The 27,002-nt window shown below is 45.8% G+C and overlaps 1 protein-coding gene across 49 annotated transcripts in view; it reads right to left on the bottom strand.

Annotated features, from left to right (window-relative positions):
* Positions 1-27,002, bottom strand: part of celf2 (cugbp, Elav-like family member 2) — a 972,609-nt gene that overhangs the window by 70,411 nt on the left and 875,196 nt on the right. For all 49 annotated transcript variants that reach the window (XM_078235904.1, XM_078235880.1, XM_078235902.1 and 46 more), the window contains 3 exons: positions 19,641-19,689; positions 7,234-7,368; positions 1,463-1,542 (listed from right to left, as the gene is read on the bottom strand). In XM_078235904.1, coding sequence (XP_078092030.1) covers positions 1,463-1,542; positions 7,234-7,368; positions 19,641-19,689 — 264 coding nt within the window. The remainder of the gene's footprint in view (positions 1-1,462; positions 1,543-7,233; positions 7,369-19,640; positions 19,690-27,002) is intronic.

A 27,002-nucleotide genomic window follows, 5' to 3' on the forward strand; every position in this document is an offset into this window, starting at 1 on the left:
TCCCTAAAGGTGACAACATAATCAAAATGGATGGCAAAGCAGGCTCGAAGGGCCGAATGGCCTACTCCTGATTCTGGTTTCTATGTTTACTGACAGCCCAAATTGCTGCTCAACAATGACAAGCGCTGGCAGGCTATTTGACTGCAACAGCATCACAGTGGAGGCTGGTCACAACCTCAGCGAACATTCGCCCGCACACAATTTCTGACAAATTTTAACAGTAATTATGCAGGAAAAAGATTAAGTGGCCCTTTAAGACAGCATCTTTGCTCTTCTGTGTACAAAGAAGGCATTGGATGTGCCTGAATATGAAGGGCTGCTGGCTGCCCTATCGTGCCCAAGTGGTTTTGGTGTTGAGTGCCAAAGGTTGGCACAAAGATCAAGCTCGATCCCATTACCCTAATCCTCATCCCTGCATTTTCTGGAAGGGGGGTCACTGTTATCAAGCAGGGCTGTGGGGGTCCCTGGTCAATCTATCCTTCCCTCCCTAACCCAGAGGAACAGCAGTTCTACCCTGACTAAGAGCAGCTCAGCCCAACAAAGCTCAGGGTCCAAATCGTGCAGCACAGGAGGCCATTCAGTCCACCATGTTTCTGCTAGCTCTTTGGAATCATTATCCATTTACCGTCCTCCCCCTGTTTAGCCCCTCATCCCACTGCACTGCATTTCCCCCCTCCCCCCAGCTGCCTTCCCCCCTCTCCCCCAGCTGCCTCCCCTCCACCCCACCCCCCATCCCCCCCGTAGCCTCCTTGCAGATTTAGCCACAAGAAAAGTTTTGTGTCATTTCACACTGGGAAGCACATTAACCAAACTCCTTCAGCAACCCTGTGTTTTTTTTAAAAAAAGGGAAGGTAATATTTGTTTTTCAAAAGAAAAGATTTCATTTCTTTGCAAGATTGACAGTGGGAGAAAGTCGAATCCCAAGTCATTAAAAAAAACCCAAAATGACTTGCCATCAACCTGGATTCATAGAATCCTACAGTGCAGAAGGAGGCCATTTGGCCCATCGAGTCTGCACCGACCACAATCCCATCCAGGCCCTATTCTCGCAACCCCTCATATTTACCCTGCTAACTCCCCTCTGAGGGTTAATTGAGCATGGCCAATGCACCTAACCTGCACATCTTTGGACTGTGGGAGGAAACCGGAGCACCCGGAGGATTGCAGGTGGGAAGCTGGGAGACGCTTGGAGAAAATTGGGAAGGGCTCAGAGAATGCAGCAAATGACCCCTTTGCAAATGTTGTAGCATTTTCAGGTCGCAGACATGCACATGCACACACACGCTGGCAAACGCACACACATGCACACACACACACACGCTGGCAAACACACACATACAAGCCCTGAAAAAGCTGCACAGTGGTGAGTGAGAGAGGATCTGTTACTGTGATTATATACTGTAGCTTTCCCACATTGCACAATATTCACAAAGAAACAAGAAAAGGGCAGACGATACAGTACCTCCATGGTCTGAGACTGGTGCATGGCTTTGATTGCATTCTGTGCCATTGCCCTTGTGGAGAACGTAACAAATGCACAGCCTGTGGGGGGTGGGGAAGGGGGACAGGGGAGCAGGAGAGACAAAAAAAACAACAAGACAAGAGGATTGGACGCTTGTTAAACCAACACAACTCTACGAGAACAGCCACAAGACGACACTGTTCTCAGTAGTACATGAAAATACAACAGCTTTTTAACATTTCATTTTCACGTGGCATTTTTTTTTTTCTCTATTTAGCCAAGAACAGTCAGAGCAAGCCATGCCTCCCCTCCCCGCGCTGCCGGCCACCCTAAAGCACCTTGGGTTAATGCACTCACGAGAGAAAGGAAAAGTAGGTCAACACACTATTTTACATACACAGCTGCCGCACTGGAAAGACGACACAGAACTCACTGTGCTTGTGGAACCTCAAGAGCACACAGATCCCGGTTATTGCGGTTAGCTACCGCGCTGCCTGCTGTAGCACACACAGCTGTTCCTTCCCCAAGAGATTCTCAAACCTCACCTCTGTCGGGGAGTGGGCCGAGGGGGGGGCTAAGGGCCAGGAGGGAAAGGCCAGCTCTTTATAATTTTGTACCGCGGGCAAAACTAAAATATGCTTTTCTCCCTGAAATAATTCAAAATATGGATGTGTGTAATGTTTTTTAAAAAAAAAATCACCTCCCGCTTCCTTCGGTTCATTTGAATTAACATGTTTGTACAAAGCAATGTTTTTCATGGTTCACAGTCTCAGGGGTGCGAGGTACGTGATTGCTGGGTTTTGACCACTGCTAAACTGCCTCCAGTCAGGGTGGTACTGAGCAGAAGTGAAGTTCTCTTTCCAAAAATATACATCTGCCTTTGTCTCACTGGAGGCCTCCTGCGACATCGGGGAATGACAGGTCCCTTAGACCACACAAGGCTCTGAGGTTTCCTTTGACAGAATCCAGTGCAAGCTTCAGGGAAACTCGTGATCTCATTTAACTGCACAATATATTCTCCTCTGCATTCTCATAGTCTTTTCAGATTTGGACCGTATGTGCTATAACGTGTTATTCATCAATGACCTGTTTTGGAAGACATTCCTCTGGCAGATTTATTTAACTGCTTGGGTTTTATTTAACTTGTTTTAAATTTCTCTTTGTCTCATCATTCTAAATGGGACAACTGTCATCTACTTTATCCAATCTACCTTTAACCATCAAATATAGAATTTAAGCACTTTATAATCACCTCTGTTCTCGCCGACCTACACTGACCCCTGGTTCAATCGCATCATCATTTTTAAATCACCCCCCCCCCCCGCTCCTCATCTCCAATTTCCTCTGGTTCTACCACCCATCGAGATAACTCTTCACCTCCGATTCTCGTCTCCCCCACCGATTGCCAACCTTCCACCTATCACCACAGCGGTGGACTTCCCTTCCTAAACCTCTCCATCTCTCTCCCTGCCTTTCTGATGTTCCTTAAACCTGCCACTTCGAGCAAGTTTTTGATCAGCTGTCCTGATCTCTCCTTTTGTGCCACATTTTTGCTCCTGTGATGGGCTTTAGGACGTTTTTTTAAAAACTATGTTGAAGGCACCATGTCAATGCAAGTTGTTGTTGTGACCTTGCTGCCCAGTGGCTTTGCTTTGGCGGGTTTGGAGTGAGCCAGGTTTCTGTGAGCGAGGGGCTAGAATAACTTGTGTGGGGTTGAGTGTTTTCTTTTAATTCTACAGATCTAGGCCGGTAGCTCTCTCTATTGGATAACTGCATGTTGGTCAGCAGCTGAAAGAGAAAGGACAGGTTAATATCGCAAGATAGGATTCTTCTTAGTAAGGCTCTCAAATGGAAAAAGAAACCTTTCATCTTTCAGTTGCTAACCACTCTGCTTTGTTTTCACGTCTGCCAACGCTCGTGCTTTTATTTATCTCAATTTCGCTGATGGAGTGAGATTTTAGGTGGGAGTTCCTATCCCCCAATCTGTAGTCACCCATTTATCAGGAACTTGTCAGCGCTGGGTGGCGAGGGGGGGGGGGGGGGGCAGGGTGGGGGGAGCAGGGTGGGGGGAGAAGAGGCCAGAGAACGAGATTCTGAATGACCCAAGTTTATCTCATGGTTCAATGTGTCTGGATTTGGAGACGGTTAAGATTTTCACAGAACGGATCCAGAGACACTGCTGCCTCTGGTGGGGAAGAGCATTACCGGAGACCGGCAATACCAGACAGACGGTCACCAAGAAATCCAATTGGGAATTCAGACAAAAAAAACACTTTGTTATCCGAAGAGTGGTGAGAATGTGGAGCTCGCTACCGCAGGGAGTGAGTGAAGCAAATAGATGATCCATTTAAAGAGTAGACATTTGAGGGAGAATGGAATAGAAAGCTACAATGATAGGTATTAATGAGAATAGTTGGGAGGAGGCACCAGTGGCGCATAAATACCAGCATTGGCTGGTAGGCCTAAGTGGCCACATTTCCTATTTAAGCCTCTGGCGTGTGAGGAAGGATACATTTATTCATTATTCAGTGTAAGCAATTCTGTAACACAAAGCAGGAGTCCGTTTGCCTCATTTTTTAATGGGTTACCATCTCTGTTGAATTTCAAAATCACAGCGTTTTCCATATAACTGCAAACTGTGCGGAGAAACCATCCCACCTTCACCTCTGGTGACCACAACCACAATGGCCATCTCAGAACACTGTGTAGTTGGGGACTGGGAGACATAGGAAGAAACAGAGAGAGAGAGAGACAGAGAGAGAGAGAAAGAGAAAGAGACGGAGAGAGAAAGAAAGAGAGAGGGAGAAAGAGACATAAAGAGAGAGGAAGAGACAGAGAGAGAGAGAAAGAGACAGAGAGAGACAGAGACAAAGAGAGAAAGAGAGAAAGAAAGAAAGAGATAGAGAGAGAGAAAGAGACAGAAAGAGAGAAAAAGAGAGAGAGAAAAAGAGAGAGAGAGAAAAAGAGAGAGAGAGAAAAAGAGAGAGAGACAGAGAGAGAGAGAGAGGAGAGAGAAAGCGAGACAGAGAGAGGGAGAGAGAGAGAGAGAGAAAGAGAGAGACAGACAGAAAGAGAGAGAGAGACAGAGAGGAGATGAAGTGCTTAAATGATAGAGTGGTAAAGATGAGATAGACAGTGTCTATGTGGACTTGGAGACAAATGCAGTTTCCAACTGGCCCCTCTTCTAAAGCAATCTAGAGAACCAATTATGAAATTTGGTGTTCACCCAAGTGAAATGCTCAAACCTTGGGCACAGTTTCCGCTTATGCAGAAAGCCCTGGGCACAGTTGGCCCCAGGCACAGTTGGTTAGGGTTGACAGACGGGCTGCTGCTTACGCAGAAAAAGCCCTGGGCAATGCCATGCTTTTATTTGGAAGATGGGGAACGGAGAAAATAGTCCAAACAGTTCTTTCTGAGGAAGCCCGGTTTGCGGGTGAAGGGACGAGGTGGTGTTTCTCACACCTGCACAGGGAGCCCACACCATGGACGATGCACAGAGGCTGGCCTCGGGGAAACATCAACCTTCAAATTTTAACCAGGAGAAGAAATTGAAATCTTTTTTCAGTTTGATTTTATTCCAGTGCTTAAAAACCATCTCCATTGCTGGAGAAACGCCAAGTCAATAGTTCACGCATGAGAAGACAGACTGACAATACTGTTAACATGGATTCCCTGTTCATCACGGCACAGCTTTGGACCAGCAGTAGTGAGTGGGGAGCTGGAGGAAGCCTCAATAAAGGTTTCCTAGTAAATGCGATCCAGGCTGCACGTAAAGGTTATTGATGGACTCAAAATCAAATTTTAAATTTCCACCCATCCCCCCACCCCACCAGGGTCAAATTTTCCTAAAACTAATCTCACTTACTGTAAAATAAAAAATATCAGAATTTTTTCCTCTTGTGTGGAAGAAAAATTACATTTCGATAAGCTTCACAGTGTCTGTGAGGAATTGACAATAAAGTTACAATTGTCAGTTTTATCTTTCCTTGAGCTCCCTATGTTGCTCCTGACAACTGATAAAGCCAGCCTTGTCGAGAATGGAAGTGTACACGGATGAGGTGAACATCAAGTCTGCCTCGTTAAATATTCAATGTTGGTTATCCTCACGCTGGCAGGAGTAGGCTAATGGAAAGAGCAGCCTTCGCTTAATTTTTTAAAAAAAATATGCAATCGTGCATTAGTTTCTGCGCTTCCTCCACCCTGATAAACACTATCTGTGGCCTGCGGTGAGGTTTCAGAAAGTAATTTCTGCCTGTCTGGCACGATCAGAGGCAGACAACTTCCCTCGCTGTCAAAGAGCGCACTTTCCAACACATCTATTACCTCTGTCATCTAGATCAGAAGAAGTCTATCTTTTTACCTGGATGTTAAACTACCTCTGTGTTTTGAGAGGAGCAAACAAACTGAGAGAGATATAACACTGGGCTGTTCAGCCCTGGAAAAGTTACAGGGGAAAAAGGCTGGCTGCATCCAAAATGGATTCTGCTTTGCTCTAGTGGGGGAGCAGTTGCTTTTTAAGGCATAGCTTTAGCCTGCTGAACTCCATTGAAACAGGAAAGGTCTGACACTTTTAATTTGAGATAAATTAGTGATGAAGTGGGCTTTGTCTTCTCTTGGGGTAATGACAAAGTGCCTCTGTCTGAACACTGCTTATTCTGAACCGCAGCCTCTGCTATTTGAGTAGATGAGGTGGCGATGAAGGGAAAGAAAAGCAGAAAACGCTGCAAATACACTGCAGTATCTGGGAGGAGGAGATGGGCTTAAACATTTCTGGAGTGGGTCGCTGCAGCAACTGCGAGGGCCTGAGAGCCTTCTCTCAGACTAACTCCTTTCCGCCTGGATTATAGAATCATAGAATCCTACAGAGTGTGTTTGTTTGCGTGTGTGCCTGTGTTTGTTTGTGTGCGCAAGCGCATGTGAGTGTGCATGCGTCAGTGTGTGTGCGTGTGCGCATGTGGGTGTGTGTGCGCATGTGGGTGTGTGTGTGCGCATGGAGGGGTGGGACTACATTTCTTTCCAATGCATGGTTTGGATGCTATCCACATGGCAGAACCTTTGGCTGAATCCCTTCCGCAAATAATATAGTGACTTTGGGGGGGGGAGGGGGGTTTGTTAGAGTTAAAATTGGTGCCCTAATCTTCGAAAGTCAAAGCATTCCAGTTCTGTCTGAATTCATAAAGGCATTTGCAAATTGATCTCCCCCTCAACTGAAGAATTATATCCCCTTTACAACCCTCATAATCGCTGAAGAATTATACTCCCTTTACAACCCTCATAATGGCTGCTGTAAATCTCAAGATGGCTAAACCTGGCCTCCTGTGTCCAACCTAAAGAGAAGGTTTTGAAACATTTCAAAACTTAAATTAAATAACTACTGGTGACAAGATTGAAGGTTATTAACCTTGTCACAATTGGGGGACTTTAACAGGACTAAAACCACTTGGCAATACGAGTAAAAAAAAAATTAATAATTATTTTCCAGTTGCCTTTTGAAATGAGTTCTCAGAAGCTGCCATGACAGGAGTCAAGATTTAATGATAAAATGACTGAGGAGAACGGCGTGAGACAGAATCCAGTGATTAATGTACCAGCATCACAGACTTAAAATACCTCACTGGAGAAACAGAGAGAGTTAACACCAGGCTGGAAGAGATGTATCGATATGTAGTGTTTTGAATGGAGCCAACACGCACCATTCTACTTCACTGACTGAGACATATAGTTCCAATTAACACAGGGAAACGGCGCGACAGAATGGATTGCACACTTGCCTCGACTCAACCCATCGGGTCCTCGTAGAATTCTGCATTCCTCTATTTGCCCGAATGTCGAGAACATCACTCTGATGTCGTTCTCGTTGCACTTTTTCGAAACCATCCCTATGAACAACTTTCGGTCTTCAACAGCTGGAAGGGCGGAGAAAAGAAAAAGAGAAAAGAGAAAAGGCAGGTGGGGATTAGTGGCAACGTTTGATGGTCTTCTCCGGACGGCAGCATTGCACTCACGCGATTGGCAGTAACGAGGTATCAGCCACAGCCCCGGAGCAAGGATCTTTTAAAAACCTCCCTCCAATCAGCTCGCGGCCGAGTTAGTTTGAATAACAAATCAAATTGTGAAAAATGTCTGCTGCCATCACTTCACCACCCCCCCCCCCCTCACCCCAACTCCCATGGGTGAACTCCAGCCCCCACTCTTATGAAAGGCAATCAGAAGGGATACGCCTACCTTCCGTTCAACAGCCTTCCAAGAGCTTTACAACAAAATCATTTATAAATTAATATATTTATAAGCACGCAGGCTGATTTACACCAGGTCGTGTTCCAAAACCTTAAGTGTTTAATAGTGTGCATCTGGATTGTTACACCTCACAACCACAAAACACTCACCAAAACAGAAATCAAATTTACTGTAAAGGTGTACGCTGTGAACTGTGTAACTGAGAGTGATTTTTCCAAGGAAATGCGAGCAGTGGAATCTGAGCACTCGAGTTCCTCGATGGTATGGCTACACAACATCAGAAGGAGGGTCCCCAGAGTTTTAATAAACAGCGCGTAGTTACAGGCCTTCCTTGGAAATTCATAACCAAGCCTTTCTCGCCACGGATCTGTGTCAGTGTCTCAAACAGGCAAGACTAAATTGGCACCACCTCAGGGTTCAACTGACAAACAGCTATCTGGCTGCATCGACAGAAAAAAAACATGCATATTTTTTTAAAAAAGGAATAGATTTCCAGTCAGATTCAGTGCAGTCAAGGACAGAACTGGAGTGAGAAAACTGTCACCAGCCTCCAGCTTGTTATTCTATTTCCAGAACTGATGGAGTCATCACCTAATCAACATTTTTTTTTTTTAAAGTGAGAATTTTAGTTTCTGTGAGCTTTGAGAACACAAAAAAACCCTGAAACTTATCTGAAAATGATGGATGTTTGCTGTTTTCGTAATCCAAAAAAATGCTAATTTAGTTAAAAATAAATGTGCCCTAATGTATACAGTAAATGCATAGAAACAGGGAAAATAGGGCAGGAGGAGGCCATTCGGCCCTTCGAGCCTGCTCCGCCACTCATTATGATCATGATTGATCATCTAACTGATTCCCCCCCTCCCATATCCTTTGATCCCCTTGGCCTCAAATGCTATATCTAACTGCTCCTTGAAATCATACAATGTTTTGGCCTCAATTATTTTCTGTGGTAGCAAATTCCACAGGCCCACCACTCTCTGTGAAAGAAATTTCTCCTCTTCTCTGTCCTAAACATTCTACCCTGTATCCTTAGGCTGTGGCCCCTGGTTCTGGACACCCCCCACCATCGGGGACATCCTTCCTGCATCTACCTTGACTAGTCCTGTTAGAGTTTTATAGGTTTCTACAAGATCGCCCCTCATTCTTCTGAACTGCAGCGAACACAATCCTAACCGACTCAATCTCTCCTCGTACTTCAGTCCCACCACCCCAGAAACCATTCTTCTAAACCTTCTCTGCACTCCCTCTAGAGCAAGAACATCCTTCCTCAGATAATAAGACCAAAACTGCACACAATATTCCAGGGGTGACCTCTCCAAGACATCCCTTCTCCTGTACTTGAATCCTCTCGCTGTGAAGGCCAACATACCATTTGCTTTCTTTACCGCCTGCTGCACCTGCGCGCTTACCTTCAGTGACTGGTGTACAAGGACACCCAGGTCTCGTTGCACGTTCCCCTCTCCTAATTTATGGCCAGTCAGATAGTAACCTGCATTCCCATTTTTACTACCAAATCTCACATTTATCCAAATTACACTGTATCTCAAATATTCTCCCTTGCATTTAAATTTCTTCCCACAGTCCAAAGATGTGCAGGTTGAGTGGATTGCCCATCTTAAAGTCACCCCTTTGTGCCCAAAGATGTGCAGGTTGGGTAGATCGGCCCCGGTAAAAGCGCGGAGTTGCAGGGATGGGGTCGGGTTGGGCCTGGATAAGACGCTTGTTTGGAGAGTCAGTGCAGACTCAATGGGCCAAATGGCCTCTTTCTGCACTGTAGGGATTCCATGGCTTTAATTAGTTGAAATCTGCTTCTGATTTCATAGCTTCATATGTTTACTTATAAAGCCATCTATCTCAAGCTTCAGATATTAATTGCATGCTTATTGGTTGCAGCAAACTTCCCGAATGCATCTATTGCACACAAGAACATCACAGCACAAGTTGGGAAAAGGGTCTGTTTAATTATTCAGAAGCCAGGGAAGAATCTGAAGGAGTAGAGGAAAAGATAAGGTAAACCAAGGAGTGGTGGTGAGACAATGCAAAGATTTGATTTGATTTATTGTCACATATATTGGGATACAGCGAAAAGCATCGTTTCTTGCGTGATACAAAGCATACCGTTCATAGAGTACATAGGGGAGAAGGAAAGGAAACGGTGCAGAATGTAGTGTTAGTCATAACTAGGGTGTAGAGAAAGATCAGTTTAACATAAGGAGGGCCATTCAAAAATTTGATGGCAGCAGGGAAGAAGCTATTCTTGAGTCGGTTGGTACGTGACCTCAGGCCTTTGTATCCTTTCTCCAACGGAAGGTGGGAGAGAGTACGGGGTGCGTGGGGTCCTTGATGATGCTAGCTGCTTTTCCAAGGCAGTGGAAGTGTAAATGGGGTCAATGGACGGGAGGCTGGTTTGCGTGATGGACTGGGCTACGTTCACAACCCTTGTAGTTTTTTGCAGTCTTGGTCAGAGCAGGAGCCATACCAAGCTGTGATACAACCAGAAAGGATGCTTTCTCTGGTGCATCTGTAAAGGTTGGTGAGAGTGGGAGTGGACATGCCAAATTTCCTTCGTCTTCTGAGAAAGTAGAGGTGTTGATGGGCTTTTTTAACTATAGTGTCGGCATGGGGGGACCAGGACAGGTTGTTGGTGATCTGGACACCTAGAAACTTGAAGCTCTCAACCGTTTCCATTTCATCCCCGTTAATGTAGACAGGGGCCTGTCCTCCACTGCGCTTCCTGAAGTCGATGACTATCTCCTTCGTTTAACTGACATTGAGGGAGAGATTATTGTCGCTGCACTAGTTCACCAGATTCTCTATTTCTTTCCTGTACTCTGTTATAAGAACATAAGAAATAGGAGCAGGAGTAGGCCATCTAGCCCCTCAAGCCTGCCCCGCCATTCAATAAGATCATGGCTGATCTGAAGTGGATCAGTTCCACTTACCCGCCTGATCCCTATAACCCCATTCACAACCCTTGTAGTTTTTTCCCTTACCGATCAGGAATCCATCTATCAGTGATTTAAACATATTCAACAAAGTAGCCTCCACCACTTCAGTAGGCAGAGAATTCCAGAGATTCACCACCCTCTGAGAGAAGAAGTTCCTCCTCAACTCTATCCTAAACTGACCCCCCTTTATTTTGAGGCTGTGCCCTCTAGTTCTAGTTTCCTTTCTAAGTGGAAAGAATCTCTCCATCTCTACCCTATCCAGCCCCTTCTTTATCTTATAGGTCTCTATAAGATCCCCCCTCAGCCTTCTAAATTCCAATGAATACAAACCCAATCTGGTCAGTCTCTTCTCATAATCAACACCCCTCAACTCTGGTATCAACCTGGTGAACCTTCTCTGCACTCCCTCCAAGGCCAATATATCCTTCCGCAAATAAGGGGACCAATACTGCACACAGTATTCCAGCTGCGGCCTCACCAATGCCCTGTACAGATGCAGCAAGACATCTCTGCTTTTATATTCTATCCCCCTTGCGATATAGGCCAACATCCCATTTGCCTTCTTGATCACCTGTTGCACCTGCAGACTGGGCTTTTGCGTCTCATGCACAAGGACCCCCTGTTAAAGCCGGTTATGACTGCTTTATCCATTCTGACTTCAATAGCTATCAATCCCATTCTCTCTCCAGTGAAAACGGCTGCAAAAAAGCTCAGAAGGGGAACTGGATTTGATTACATGAAACAGAAGAATATTCTAGGAAGACTAGTGTTCCATAACTCGGAACTGCGTGATACAAAAATGTTGCTGAAAGGTTTCCCGTCTTCATGCAGATTGAAGGACATTGCCATGCCTTTCAATCTATAAATGAGTTAAAGCCCTCTCGGCTATGGACCAATACTTTTGTAATAAAGCAAAGTGATCAGGGAGCAAGAACTCATTCCCCAACATGAAACACAGTTCTAAAATTAATCTAAACGTGGTCTCAGAGGCTCCTAAGCTACACTTTTGTACAGTAATAAGATTGCATTTATATAGTGCCTTGGAAATTGAAGTGTCTCAAAGGGCTTCATGCATCCCACACGGTGAATTACTATTTGCCACAAATCCTGGGCAACGCCAGAGAATTCACAGGATTACATTCTCAGGACATGTACATTATCTTAAAGGCAGTCTGCAGCGCTAAATGTAATGATTTATCCTATTGACTGCTGGCCATCCAACTCAATCCCATCAACAGGATTAACAGTGTCTGATAGTCCTTCAGCGTAAGTAAGACAGTTAGCGGGGAATTGATGATCTGCCACTCAACTCGCTGTGTTGAGTCAACACTCAAACCGTTGTCTACTTTCATTCAGTGCTTCTCAAAGCCTCAAGTCTGTGGATTTCTCTATCTCTTTCAGTCTTCACTCTCCAATTCTCAGGCTTCTGAAATCCAAGCTTACTATTGCCAAGGCAGTTTGCAGGATTTCTGGCCAGATTTTTACATCTCCTTATTCCAGGGCTGCTGATAAACGTAATGAATACCCTAAATCATCGCTTTGGTTACACCGGCCAGTTTAGCATAGAGCAGGGATTGAAACTTGTGGCACTCCTCATCTACATGGCTCAGTTGCAAACTGAGGAGTGCACGTGCCAAGTGAGTCATGGGGAATGATCCATGCCAACTACAAAGTTACTGGCAAGGGTTTTAACCTCTCTGTCGACACCTGAAATGATGGATGCCGACCGCATTGCTTGCAATCAGTGGAATGATGAAAATGGCAATCACCTCCTTCCACATTGTTTCCTTCCCCCAAAACCCTTTGATACAAAGGCTGGTGCGACTCCAATGAGTAATCAGTCATTGTGGAAAGAGCCTCCAAAGTGTCTCATTTAATTAACCAGCTTCCTGTTTGTTAATGTCAACATATGGTATTTAATTACAGTCTGAAAATTCACAAGCATACTCATTATGAATTTTCATGACAACTTAATCTATAATTACTATTACTTGAAAACTGTTTTTTTCTCAGAGTCATTTGTTTTAGAAACTGCAATATTATCAAACATTTGAAAATGGATTGTTTCAAATCGCAATCTTCATTCTGAACAGGATTCAAGATAAAGGAGGACATCCTTCAATCACAAAAGTCAAGGGTTCTGCTCTCACACGGTTCTACTTGCAATTCCGGGTTTCCGTGACAGACAACTTTTGAATCCAGTAGTCAAATGTGAAATAGAAAGATTCATCAACCCCATGCAAAGGGCACCGAGTCAAGACAACATAATTATTTTCCACGGGAATCAATTAGACTCAGTTAAGACTCTACTGCCCTTCTTCATTATCACAAGGTTGCGTCTGTTGAAGAGTTCTATAAATACATCGCAAGGCTCAGTCTAGTGAGGGAGGGCAGCACGGTGGCACGGTGGTCAGCACTGCTGCCTCACAGCGGCAGGGATCCGGGTTCAATTCCCGGCTCGGGTCACTGTCTGTGTGGAGTTTGCTCGTTCTCACCGTGTCTGCGTGGGTTTCGTCCGGGTGCTCCGGTTTCCTCCCGCAGTTGGAAAGACGTGCTGGTTAGGGTGCATTGGCTGTGCTAAATTCTCCCTCAGTGTACCCGAACAGGCGCCGGAGTGTGGCGACTAGGGGATTTTCACAGTAACTTCCTAGCAGTGTTAATGTAAGCCTACTAGTGACACTAATAAATAAACTTTTAAAACCTATTTGTAGATAAATTTCACACTATTACCCAAGGCATGAAAACAAATCCTTGCACATCTCATCAAGTTAAGCGTGAAGTAAGGGTGATCGAAGGTTTTGGATGCACCGTTGTACACATTTCTGGGTGAGTTTGCCGACTGAGATCACATTCAGGTCAGATTTATGCACTGGGTCCATGCATCTCCAGCTGGGTTGTGATTGGGTCTGCCTGCTCCGAAATACTGAGTCAGGTACCTTAACAGTACGAGAAGACTGAATGTGGATGCAAGTAAACCATTGTGCATTCATATTGTGCCTTGAACTGGCTTGCCTGCAGAAGGCAGAGAGTGGTTGTAGATGGGTCTTTTTCTGAATGGAGGTCAGTCACCAGTGGAGTGCCCCAGGGATCTGTTCTGGGACCCTTGCTGTTTGTCATTTTCATAAATGACCTGGATGAGGAAGTGGAGGGATGGGTTGGTAAGTTTGCCGACAACACAAAGGTTGGTGGTGTTGTGGATAGTTTGGAGGGATGTCAGAAGCTGCAGCGTGACATAGATAGGATGCAAGACTGGGCGGAGAAGTGGCAGATGGACTTCAATGCGGATAAATGTGTAGTGGTACATTTTGGCAGGTCAAATGGGATGAAGGAGTACAATATCAAGGGTAAGACTCTTAGCAGTGTAGAGGATCAGAAGGACCTTGGGGTCCGGGTCCATAGGACTCTTAAATCGGCCTCGCAGGTAGAGGAGGTGGTTAAGAAGGCGTATGGTGTGCTGGCCTTCATCAATCGAGGGATTGAGTTTAGGAGTCGGGAGATAATGATGCAGCTTTATAAGACCCTCGTCAGACTTCACTTGGAGTACTGTGCTCAGTTCTGGTCGCCTCATTACAGGAAGGATGTAGAAATTATTGAAAGGGTGCAGAGAAGATTTACAAGGATGTTGCCTGGATTGGGTGGCATGCCTTATGAGGATAGGTTGAAGGAGCTCGGTCTTTTCTCCTTGGAGAGACGAAGGATGAGAGGTGACCTGATAGAGGTGTACAAGATGTTGAGAGATATAGATCAGGTGGATTCTCAGGGGCTTTTACCCAGGGCTGAAATGGCTGCTACGAGAGGACACAGGTTTAAGCTGCTGGGGAGTAGGTACAGAGGAGATGTCAGGGGTAGGTTTTTCACTCAGAGGGTTGTGGGTGAGTGGAATCGGCTGCCGTCAATGGTGATGGAGGCAAACTCCATAGGGTCTTTTAAGAGACTTCTGGATGGGTACATGGGACTTAATAGGATTGAGGGTTATAGGTAAGCCTATATATAGGCCTAGGTAGGTAGGGACATGACCGGCGCAACTTGTGGGCCGAAGGGCCTGTTTGTGCTGTAGTTTTTTCTATGTTCTATATGCTCAATGTTAGGGTCCGGGCTGGGTGCCACCTTGGACATTTGATGAATTGTGTTACATCTTGACTAATTCATCAGACCCAACAGCAATGTCAAGAGCTGTAAAAGAATGTGCGATGCTACCACACGCACGTCAACATCAAGAGAACACCTCCACTGATGGGGGAATAAATGCAGATGCATTTTTAGGAACAGCAAGACCATGAGACCTTAGAAAACCATCTCCTTCTCATAAATCAACCATGTCATATCCGTCAATACCCACTCTCTCCAAAAACTCATTTAATTGTCTCGAACCCAGTTGTACTGTCAGCTTCTGGGGCTGTCATCCAGCCTCTTATAAATCACTATTCCCTGAAATGAAAATGGCCAGTCCTTCTCAACTCCATCCCATGTTTAGGATACACACAGGTCACAGTCCATTGACGTTCTGCCCTTTTGCTAAGCCTGTATCCTGATTCTGAATTAGTGGGTGGGGAGCACAACACTACAGTTAGGCTTGGCACCTCTGGCTGAGGTCAAAGGGTGAAAAAAATACCAAGGAAGGGTTCATGTAAACTTACAAAGAGTGGGATATGAAGTTGTTGAGCTGCAAATAGCCACATAGTAATATGGAGCAGTATATTATGGGGCAAAGGGGTGGGGTGTGGGGGGGGTGGTGGATAACTGCACCCCATCCCCTCACCCCATTGGAAGCAAAGTTGGTGTGGAGCCAATGAACATAACGTGCTGTGTGTGTGGGTGGGGGGTGGGGAGGGGGGCTGTGTGTGTGTGGATCTCAGAGAAAGGCAAGTCCAGGGAGGGGTGGGTGGGTGGGGGGATTAGTGTATTTTACAGAGCAAGTGAGTAGGAAGAAATAGGTGGGACTATTTTAAGGTGGGCTGCACCTCAATGCACAAAACGCACCCCCAGAGATAACACCCTCCTCTTTCTTTAAAACACTTTTTTCAGAACGTGGTCTGCCCACTCCCATGCCAATTGTAGTATGGCGTGGGCAGTGTATTAGTGAAGTCAACTGACTTGTTCGCAAGCTAGGGCGGCATGGTGGCACAGTGGTCAGCACTGTTGCCTCTCAGCGCCAGGGACCCGGGTTCGATACCCAACTTGGGTCACTGTCTGTGCGGAGTCTGCACGTTCTCCCCGTGTCTGCGGGGATTCCTCCGGGTGCTCAGGATTCCTCCCACAGTCCGAAAGACGTGTTGGTTAGGTACATTGGAATAATGGTGTTGAAAGCATGGCCAATGAAACTCATCTCCAAACTCCGTGGTCTGGGGCTCGGCTCCTCCCTCTGCGACTGGATCTTGAACTTCCTAACTCACAGGCCACAATCAGTAAGGATAGGCAACAACACCTCCTCCACGATCGTCCTCAACACTGGTGCCCCACAAGGCTGTGTTCTCATCCCCCTACTATACTCCTTATACACTACGACTGTGCGGCCAAATTCACCTCCAACTTGATTTTCAAGTTTGCTGATGACACCACCATAGTGGGTTGGATCTCAAACAATGATGAGACAGAGTACAGGAATGAGATAGAGAATCTGGTGAGCTGGTGCATTGAAAATAATCCCTCCCTCAATGTCAACTAAACAAAGGAGATAGTCATCGATTTCAGGAAGCCCATGCCCCTGTCTACATCAATGGGGACGAAGTAGAAAGGATCGAGAGCTTCAGGCTTTAGGTGTCCAGATCACCAACAACCTGTCCTGGTCCCCCAATGCCGACACTACAGTTAAAAAAGCCCACCAATGCCTCTATTTTCTCAGAAGATTAAGGAAATTTGGCATGTCTGCAATGACTTTTACAGATGGACCATAGAAAGCATTCCTTCTGGGTTGTATCACAGCTTGGTATGGCTCCTGCCCTGTCCAAGACCGCAAGGAACTACAAAGGCTCATGAATGAAGCCCAGTCCATCACTCAAACCAGCCTCCCACCCATTGACTCCGTCTACTCTTCCCGCTGCCTCGGAAAAGCAGCCAGCATAATTAAGGACTGCAGGCACCCCAGACATTCTCTCTTCCACCTTCTTCCATCGGGAAAAAGATATAAAAGTCTGAGGTCACGTACCAATCAACTCACAAACAGCTTCTTCCCTGCTGCCATCAGACTTTTGAATGGACCTACCTTGCATTAAGTTGATCTTTCTCTACACTCTAGCTATGACTGTAACACTACATTCTGCACTCTCTCCTTTCCTTCTCTATGAACGGTATGCTTTGTCTGTATAGCACGCAAGAGACAATACTTTTCATTGTATACCAATACATGTGACAATAATAAATCAAATCAAACCAAATCAAAAATTCTCTCTCAGTGTAACTGAACAAGCGTTGGAGTGTGGTAACTAGGGGATTTTCCCAGTAACTTCACTGCAGTGTTAATGTAAGCCTACTTGTGACACTAATAAATAAACTCTAAGAAACTCAATTGACCTTTGATTGTTTATTTAAATCTGGTGGGTGGGCTGCCGATTTTGGCGCCTGTCCACTGCTCTCTCTCTCCCCCCCCCCCCCCCCCCAACCCGCATTATGGAGGTGAGCATGGGGTGGGCATGTAGGTGGCGGGGTTGGCATCCACCCTATTTTACATGCCCCCCCCCTCCCACTCCTTACTGAAAACACTTCTGGCCGGGGCATGTCCAACCCATAATGTTCTGGTGACAACGGAGACTCAAATAAAAAGGCAGGACTGGATACTAAGAACACGAGGTGTGCAGGAAAGAAAGGAGAAGGGAATTAAACATAGAAGCTCGGAGTAGGCAAAGGCTATTCGGCTCTTTGAACTTGCTCTGCCATTCTACATGATCAAGGCTGATCCCTCTATCTCACTGCCATATTCCCGCTTTCTTTCCACATCCCTTGATGCCATTAAAATCAAAAAAATCTCATCCTTGAATACATTCGGTGATTTGGCTTCCACTGCTTTTTGTGGTAGCGAATTCCACAGGTTCACTACCCTTTGGGTGAAGAAATATTTCCTCATCTCAGTCCTAACTGGTCTACCCCGTATCCTGAGACTGTGGCCTAGATTCCCCAACCAAGGAAAACATCCTCCCTCCATCCAGTCTGTCCAGCAAAAGATGTTCATTCATGGGGTGTAGCATTTATTGTCCATCCTTAATTGCTCTTGAGCTGACTGGCTTGTGATGGGTTTTTGATGACCATCGATTGATGGATGGCAATTTCACATACAGGATTCTGAAGGGGTTTGACAGGGTGGATATTGAGAGGTAATTTCCCCAGTGGAGGAACCGAGAACACGGGAGCATGGTCTCAGGACAAGGGGCCGATTGTTTAGGACTGAGATGTGGAGAAATTCCTTCGCACAAAGGGTTGAGTTTCTTTGGAATCCTCTACTGCATGGGGTTGTGGAGACTCCGTCACTGAATATGTTCGTGGCTGGAATAGAAAGGTTCTTGATCTCTCAAGAGAATCATCATAGAATCCATCCTTACAGTATAGAAGGAGGACATTCAGCCCATTGTGTTTGCACCGACTCTCTGATTTAGCATCTTACCCAGACTCTATCCCTGTAACCCCATGTATTTACCTCACAAATCCACCTAACCCGCACATCCTGGGACACCGAGCAACAGGTTAGCATGGCCAATCCACCGAACCTGCACATCTTTGGATTGTGGGAGGAATGATGTGGAAATGCCGATGAAGAACAACATTTCGCCAAGGCCATCCCCACACCCCCACTTCTTGCCTTCAAACAACCGCACAACCTCAAACAGAACATTGTCCGCAGCAAAATACCCAGCCTTCAGGAGAACAGTGACCATGACACCACACAACCCTGCCACAGCAACCTCTGCAAGACATACCGGATCATCGACACGGATGCCATCATCTCACGTGAGAACACCATCCACCAGGTACACAGTACATACTCTTGCAACTCGGCCAACGTTGTCCACTTGATACGCTGCAGGAAAGGATGTCCCGAGGCATGGGACATTGGGGAGACCATGCAGATGCTACAACAACGGATGAATGGACAGCGCTCGACAATCACCAGGCAAGAGTGTTCTCTTCCTGTTGGGGAACACTTCAGCGGTCACGGGCATTCAGCCTCTGATCTTCGGGTAAGCGTTCTCCAAGGCAGCTTTCACGACACACGACAGCGCAGAATCGCTGAGCAGAAATTGATAGCTAAGTTCCACACACATGATGACAGCCTCAACCAGGATCTTGTATTCATGTCACACTATCTGTAACCCTCCACGACTTGCCTGGGCTTGCAAAATCTCACTAACTGTCCTGGCTGGAGACAATACACATCTCTTTACCCTGTGCTTAACCCTCTCTCCACTCATATTGTCTGTACTTTTAAGACTTGATTACCTGTTAAGACTCGCATTCCAACCATTATCTTCTAATGTGTCTACATATGCCCTGTTTGTGAACACAACTCTCACTCACATGATGAAGGGACAGTGCTCCGAAAGCTTGTGCTGCCAAATAAACCTGTTGGACTTTAACCTGGTGTTGTGAGACTTCTTACTGTGGGAGGAAACCAGAGCAGCCGGAGGAAAGCCATGCAGACACGGGGAGAACTTGCAGACTCTGCACAGTCACTCAAGGCCAGAATTGAACCCGAGTCCCTTGCACTGTGAGGCAGCAGTGCTAACCATTGTGTCGCCCTCCAAGCCACCAATCAAGTGGTATGTGGAACGGGTGGGAAGATGGAGCAGGCTCAGGGCAACCTCTGGTCTACTCCTGCTTATATTTCTTCCAATCTGACGTAAAACCCATGGAACTGCACCCAGTGCACTCGGGGGGGGGGGGGGGGGGGGGGAGGGAAGGGAAAACATACTGAGGGGACAGCAAAACATGACAAAAATGCCCAAAGCAAAACATACACAAAAATCCCATCCCCCATTCGTCAGTGCAGATGCCTTGCTTACCATTTGATTTTTCACTATCAGCAGGTTTCATCTGAATAGGATGATGCATCTGAAAAGAAAGAGAACTCAAATTATTCTCGGCAACACAATAAAAAAGTAAAATAACCGCTCCAAACAGACACAATTTTGAATATTCCCAGCTGAGCGTCACTACAGAATAGCATCAATTCTCTCTCCATTATTTAAAATCACAATACCATGAAATGCCAGTGGTTCAAATAAAAATAAATGCCTTTTTCTACTTTACAAGCAATTCCCCATCATCATAAGGTGCTTATCTGCACATTTCCTCAATTATCTGTCAGAGGTTGTGTAGAATTCATAGAAATCATAGAAACCCTACAGTGCAGAAGGAGGCCATTCGGCCCATCGAGTCTGCACCGACCACAATCCCACCCAGGCCCCACATATTAACCCGCTAATCCCTCTAACCTACACATCTCAGGACTCTAAGGGGCAATTTTTAACCTGGCCAATCAACCTAACCCGCACATCTTTGGACTGTGGGAGGAAACCGGAGCACCCGGAGGAAACCCACGCAGACACGAGGAGAATGTGCAAACTCCACACAGGCAGTGACCCGAGCCGGGAATTGAACCCGGGACCCTGGAGCTGTGAAGCAGCAGTGCTAACCACTGTGCCACCGTGCCGCCCAATTATTCCTAGGCACCAGCTTCGCTCTTTGCTTTGCCCCATTTATTGGTTGCCTCCAAGTCTAGGTGACTCCTGACTTTGTGCAAGAGTGTGAAAACAGACGATCGTGAACCAGACACATGTTTTATATCTTCCCTGATATTTAAATCCTTTGGTTTCAACTCCCAGCCCCCAACAAATTCATTTCAAAATCCTTTGCCGTGCCAATTTCCCTCTGGCCTTGCCCCATGCTCTCTTTGCCTTTTCCATCAGCCTCACATAGGAGAGGCGATGGCCTATTGGCATCATCGCTCGACTATTAATCCAGAAACTCAGTTAATGTTCTGGGGGATCCAAGTTCGAATCCCGCCACGGCAGATGGTGGAATTTGACTTCAATAAAAAAAATCTGGAATTAAGAATCGACTGATGACCATGAAACCATTTTCGGTTGTCGGAAAAATCCATCTGGTTCACTAATGTCCTTTAGGGAAGGAAATCTACCGTCCTTACCTGGTCTGGGCTACACGTGACTCCAGAACCACAGCAATGTGGTTGACTCTCAACTGTCCTCGGGCAACAACTAGGGATGGGCAATAAATGCTGGCCAGCCAGCGACACATAAGAACATAAGAAATAGGAGCAGGAGTAGGCCATCTAGCCCCTCGAGCCTGCCCCGCCATTCAATAAGATCATGGCTGATCTGAAGCGAATCAGTTCCACTTACCCACCTGCTCCCTATAACCCCTAATTCCCTTACCGATCAGAAATCCATCTATCTGTGATTTCAACATATTCAACGAGGTAGCCTCCACCACTTCAGTGGGCAGAGAATTCCAGAGATTCACCACCCTCTGAGAGAAGAAGTTCCTCCTCAACTCTGTCCTAAACTGACCCCCCTTTATTTTGAGGCTGTGCCCATGTCCCACGAATGAATAAAAACATCCTCTGACTTGGCACTTCTATCTATTTCCTTTCTCTTTACCCAACGATCTGTGGCATCTTTGGTCACCTCTGTCCTGTCCCTTGTGATTCCCCCCCCCCCCCCCCCCCCCTCACCCCCCCTCACCCCCAACCCCTCTGCCTCTGCACTGCTCGAATAGAAATGATAATCAGGTGGCTTCTTACAAGAACAATGCCAATTTTACAGCAGGGTGGCCAATTGAAAACTTAGCCTTCTCCTTGTGCTGATTCTGACAGACTTGAACATTCAGATATCCAGCGTCTGAATTTATGTATTTCTCCAGCTCTATTGTTAATACAATGAACTCTGCTGCACCCAGGGTGTCTGAATCAGAACAAGATTACACTCATAAAGAATATTAAACACTTGAGTGCAGCTCTTTTTTTTGCAAAACATAACACTTCTATTAGATTCAATACTGACCTATAACAATTCCATGGCTCATATCCATTTCCTTCACTGCAACAAATAATGAGCAGTAAATCTGAGCAGGAAACTGTTTGAACTCTCAACCTCGATAAATTATGGTTTAAAAAAACAACAGAAAATCAATATTACAGTACAGACGGTAGACACTAGTCACTTTGTCACAAGTGAATAAAGTTAATGGCAAGCAGTCTATAGACAAGTCAGAAGTAGAAGGTAAAGCGTTATTAACAGGACGTTAATACTTGATGGTGATCAGCCACGCGTTAGCCAGACTTGCAAAACCATTCCAGCTCTGAAACAAGCACGGAGGACGCTTTCTGGCCCAACGGCCCATCTCTCTGAGGACAGGCTCTTTTGTTGTCTCTTCGGCCTGGCGAGGGAATGCTGCCTTCGTGCAATGGAAACATGGCGCATCGCCTTGCTCAGAAAGGCACACTGTGGCATCCGTTGAGAGGTTTCCCCAGTGACAGACTGTCCCGAGTGACTTGCGCCATGATGGAAAGTAGTGCTGATTGAAACACTTGACCTGGGGGGTTACCAGGGGCCCAAGTGCCACCAAACTAATTCCTAATCACTCTGTTTTTAAGCTGTCTTTATTTCAGCCTGCTGTGAATCACTTAGAAGCACCATTCTACACTGGCGATGCCACACTAGCTGTTCGGTGCTGTTTTAATATGATTTCATGCATCATTTTAATTTTAATTGCATTAGAGTTTCTGTTAAAAAAGAAGAATGTTGTACAAATGCAAGAAATGCTAGTCAGTTAACAATTTAATAAGTAACTTTAGAATAGTATAGAATTCCTACAGTGCAGAAAGAGATCATTCGGCCCATCGAGTCTGCATCATTCTCTGACAGAGCATCTAACCCAGGTCCACACTCCTGCTCTATCCCTTTAACCCCACATATCTAACAGGGCTAATCCACATATCCTACACATCTTTGGACATTAAGGGACAATTTAACATGGCCAATCCACCTAATTTGCACACCTTTGGAGTGTGGGAGGAAATCGGAGCACCTGGAGGAAACCCACGCAGACACGGGGAGAACGTGCAAACGCCACACGGACAGTCACCCGAGGTCCAGTGCTAACCACTGTGCCACCCATAAAAGCACTTCACAGTCAATGAAGTACTTCTGAAGTGATGTCGCAAACAGAGCAAACAACAAACTCCTGCAAACGGCAATGTGATAGTGGCCAGATAATCAGATTGTCGTGACGTCAATCAAGTGATAAATATTGGCCAGGATCCTAAGGATCTCTCTTTGAAGCAATGTCGTGGGATCTTTTACAGCCACCTGAACAAGGAGATGGGCCTCAGTTTAACATCTCATCCTAAAGACAGCACCTCTGACAGTGCGGTGCTCCCTCAGTGCTGCACTGGAATGTCAAGGTTAATGTATATGCACGAGTCCTGGGGTGGAACTTGAATTCGGAACCTGTGACTGATCAACCCAGCGTCATCAACCTGGGCAAGATAGAGGTGCCAAGGGGGAAAGTCTCAGAGAGTCCTGATATCCTGGCTGAAGGCTTTGGCAAAATGTTGTTGTGAGGGGAGGGGCTTGGTTCGAAGAGATGCAGTGGACTGGAGGTCCATCAGGCCACAAGGGAAGCTTTGCAACAAAGAGGAACATTTTGGAATTGATGCTTTGGGGATTGAGCCCAGTGGAGGTAAGGCAGGCAGCATTGGGCAATACAAGATAGCATTTGGGTGGGAGAGACCTCCAGAAATTGTGTATCTTCTTGATTGCAAAGTACAACCACATTTGCTCATTCTTTGTACGACTTGTCCTTGAAGCAATCATCTTTCCTGGAATGTATTTTATTCAAACACACAGAAAATGGTTTTCTTAAAAAATGGGACTAGGATAAGAAGAAATATTTGGTGAAGTGAATCATTGTGGAGTCTCAGTCAAGGCCAAGTCGACGAATTGTACCCAAAGCAGAAAACTTCTCATGTTTCTCCATTGAACTGAGCTCTCTGCAATTTAACAAAAAAAAAATCACGCCGCAATTACATTGCTCAACACAGGTCAGTCAATAACCTACATTTGATTCAATAAATCATCTTGGCTGTAGCCTTTAAGAGTTATACAGAGCCCCTCTTGTGCATCTCGTTAACAACACCCAGTGGTGACCTCTTGAGACAGGAAATCGTGATGGTCCATTTTAATGAAGCCAATGCCCATAAAACATTTAACACCTACAAATTAATGTCTAATGGGAGTGCAAGCAGAATACAAAACTCAAGTGCATAAAGGAAACTCATTCTCCACTAGCATTGAGAGGCGATTGATCAGAAATTAAGAAAGGTTCTCGATCTATATTATCAAATCAATCTCAAAAGATTAGTCGGGGGAAGTGTTCAAAAATTAGTATAGAACTTCTACAAGAGAAGGAATGAAAGTTTATCTCGTTCATTACTCCTCTATTTTGCTCTCTCTATCCCTCCTTCCCTTTCTGCCCGTTACTACATTCACAATCTTATCTTTCACTTGCATTTTTCTCTCAATTTTTACATTCAATTTTCTCCCTTTCACGGTGGCACAGTGGTTAGCACTGCTGCCTCACAGCTCCAGGGGCCCGGGTTCGATTCTCGGCTTGGGTCACTGTCTGTGTGGAGTTTGCACGTTCTCCCCGTGTCTGCATGGGTTTCCTCCAGGTGCTCTGGTTTCCTCCCACAGTCCGAAAGATGTGCTGGTTAGGTGCATTGGTCATGATAAATTTGCCCTCAGTGTACCCAAACAGGCGCCGGAGTGTGGCGACGAGGGCATTTTCACAGTAACTTCATTGCAGTGTTAATGAAAGTCTACTTGTGACACTAATTACTAAATGTAAACTTAAAACTTTCCTTTCTCATTCTTTTCCTCCCATGCTTTATTTCTCTCCTGCTTGTCTTGCCAATTGGGTGAATGTAGAATGCCAGCGTCAACAAGCTCCAGGCAGGCAGGTGGGGAAGCAGCAGAACATTAGGATGTAGGAAAGGGGCAGTTAGAGGCACTGGGATTGAGACTGAAATGGTGCAAGGTTGGTAGAGTGATCTGAAGTGGACAGGCTGGGTGGGACAGAGACTGTAACATTGAAAGTCAGAGCTCAACAACAGAGAAGTCTTAGGGGAAGATGGATGCCATGGTAATCTTTCTGGGCTGGTAACCCAAAGGCCCAGGCTAATGTTTTGGGGTCCTCGGTTCAAATCCCACCATGGCAGCTGGTGGAATTTAAATTCAAATTCATAAACCTGGAATTGAAAGCTATTTTCAGTGATGGTGATCATGACAACTATCACTAATTGTTATAAGAACCCATCTCGTTCACTCGAGGGAAGGAAACCTGTTATCCTTACTTGGTCTGGCCGACATGCAACTTCAGATCCACAATAGCATGGCTGAATCGTAACTGCTCTTTGAATTGGCCCAGCAAGCCGCTTAGCTCAAGGGAAATTAGGAATGGGCAACAAATGTTGGCCAGGAAATAATTTGTTAAAAGTATTAGGAGGGGCAGTCTGTTCCATAGAGGCAAGTAGTCATCAGCTCCGAATAAATCTGATATCAAGGTCCAATATCCCACGCCAATGGAACCTTCCAGGTGTTGAATGAGAGCCTGACGGATACTGGGAGGCAGCCCTCTGGGGTAGATTGGTGAACACAGTAAGAGTTTTAACAACACCAGGTTAAAGTCCAACATCTCCAAGTAGATTGGTGAGCCATTGGAGGCACCTCCCAAACACTCAATGACGGAACTGCAAGGCTTAAACAGTCACAAATCGTTCCTGGGCAGGAGTTCTCTTGCTGCACTGATGGGCACTTACAACTCTGGGCCTGATGTTTAAACTGCTCAGCAGATAACACAAGAGTGCCTCCAATTTGAGGCCTCCTTGCTGTCGGCGGTCCACTGCTCCGGGTTCGCTCATTGGGCTTCCCATGTCACCATCGTCTTTAACTGGACGAGGAGAGTGGAGGTGGCCAATTAGTAGGCTGCTTCATGATAATTTGCTCTGGTGCAGATGCCGAGGCTGTGTATTGGCTCGAGACCTGCATTTGGTACCATTGTGTTTTTTTATTCACTCATGGGACACGGCTGATGAAGAGAATAAACACTGGCAAAGACCAATTGGGCTGAGTGAGCTGTTTGTATGCTGCAAACCCCAAGTGATCCAAGTGGTATTTATAAGAATAAGATGTGGGAGCAGGAGCCAGCAATTCAGCCCCTCGGGTCTGCTCTGCCATTTAATACAATCATGGCTGATCTCATCTTGGCCTCAACTCCACTTTCCTGCCCGTTCACTATAAACCCAAAAAACTCTCCACCTCTGCCTTAAATTTACTCAATGTCCCATCATCCACCGCACTCTGGGGTAGTGAATTCCATAGACTCACAACCCTTTGAGAAGAAATTTCTCCTCGTCTCTGTTTTAAATCTGCTATCCCTTATCCTAAAACTATGGCCCCTTGTTCTAGACCGCCCTACCAGAGGAAACATCCTCTCCACATCAACTTGTCAATCCCCCTTATCATCTTGCACACCTCAATTAGATCTCCCCTCATTCTTCTAAACTCCAGGGAGTATCGGCCTAAACTGCCAAATCTCTCTTCTCAAGTCAAACCCCTCATCTCTGGAATCAATCTACTCAATCTCCTCTGAACCGCCTCCAATGCAACTACCCCCATCCTCAATGAAGGGGACCAAAATTGTATTCCAGAGGAACAAACATAAAGTAAAAGTTTATTTATTAATCACAAGTAAGCTTACACTAACACTGCAATGAAGTTACTGAGAAAATCCCCCAGTCGCCACACTCCGGCACATGTTCGGGTTCACTGAGGGAGGATTTAGCACTGCCAATGCACCTAACCAGCATGTCTTTTAGACTGTGGGAGGAACCCGAGGACCTGGAGGAAACCGGGAGAACATGCAGTCTCTGCACAGACAGTGACCGAAGCCAGGAATCGAACCCAGGTCCCTGGCGCTGTGAAGCAGCAGTGCTGACCACTGTGCCGCCCACATCTTGGCAAATACATGGCGTTGCCTGACCAGGCTTATAGAGATGGGGAATGGGACAAGCTCTGCGGGACCATCGTGAGTCTTTTCAAAAGAGGGTTAAAATATTCGTGACTCTTCAGGCTTCCCCTAACGAGACAGGTTACCTTAGCAGAATAAATATGCGCAACATAACAAGAACACAATGCTATAAATTCTGATATAAATTCTACTGAAGGAAAAAGAGAAATAATCAATAAGAAGATAAGGAAGATTTACGGGTGCAACGTCCTTTATGGGAGCCATCAGCAGCTTTGATTCACGTTTCAGCAAAGTAAGCATCAGTTAATACATAT

The sequence above is a fragment of the Mustelus asterias genome, chromosome 19, assembly GCF_964213995.1.
Source record: "Mustelus asterias chromosome 19, sMusAst1.hap1.1, whole genome shotgun sequence".
Classification (NCBI taxonomy): Eukaryota; Metazoa; Chordata; class Chondrichthyes; order Carcharhiniformes; family Triakidae; genus Mustelus; species Mustelus asterias.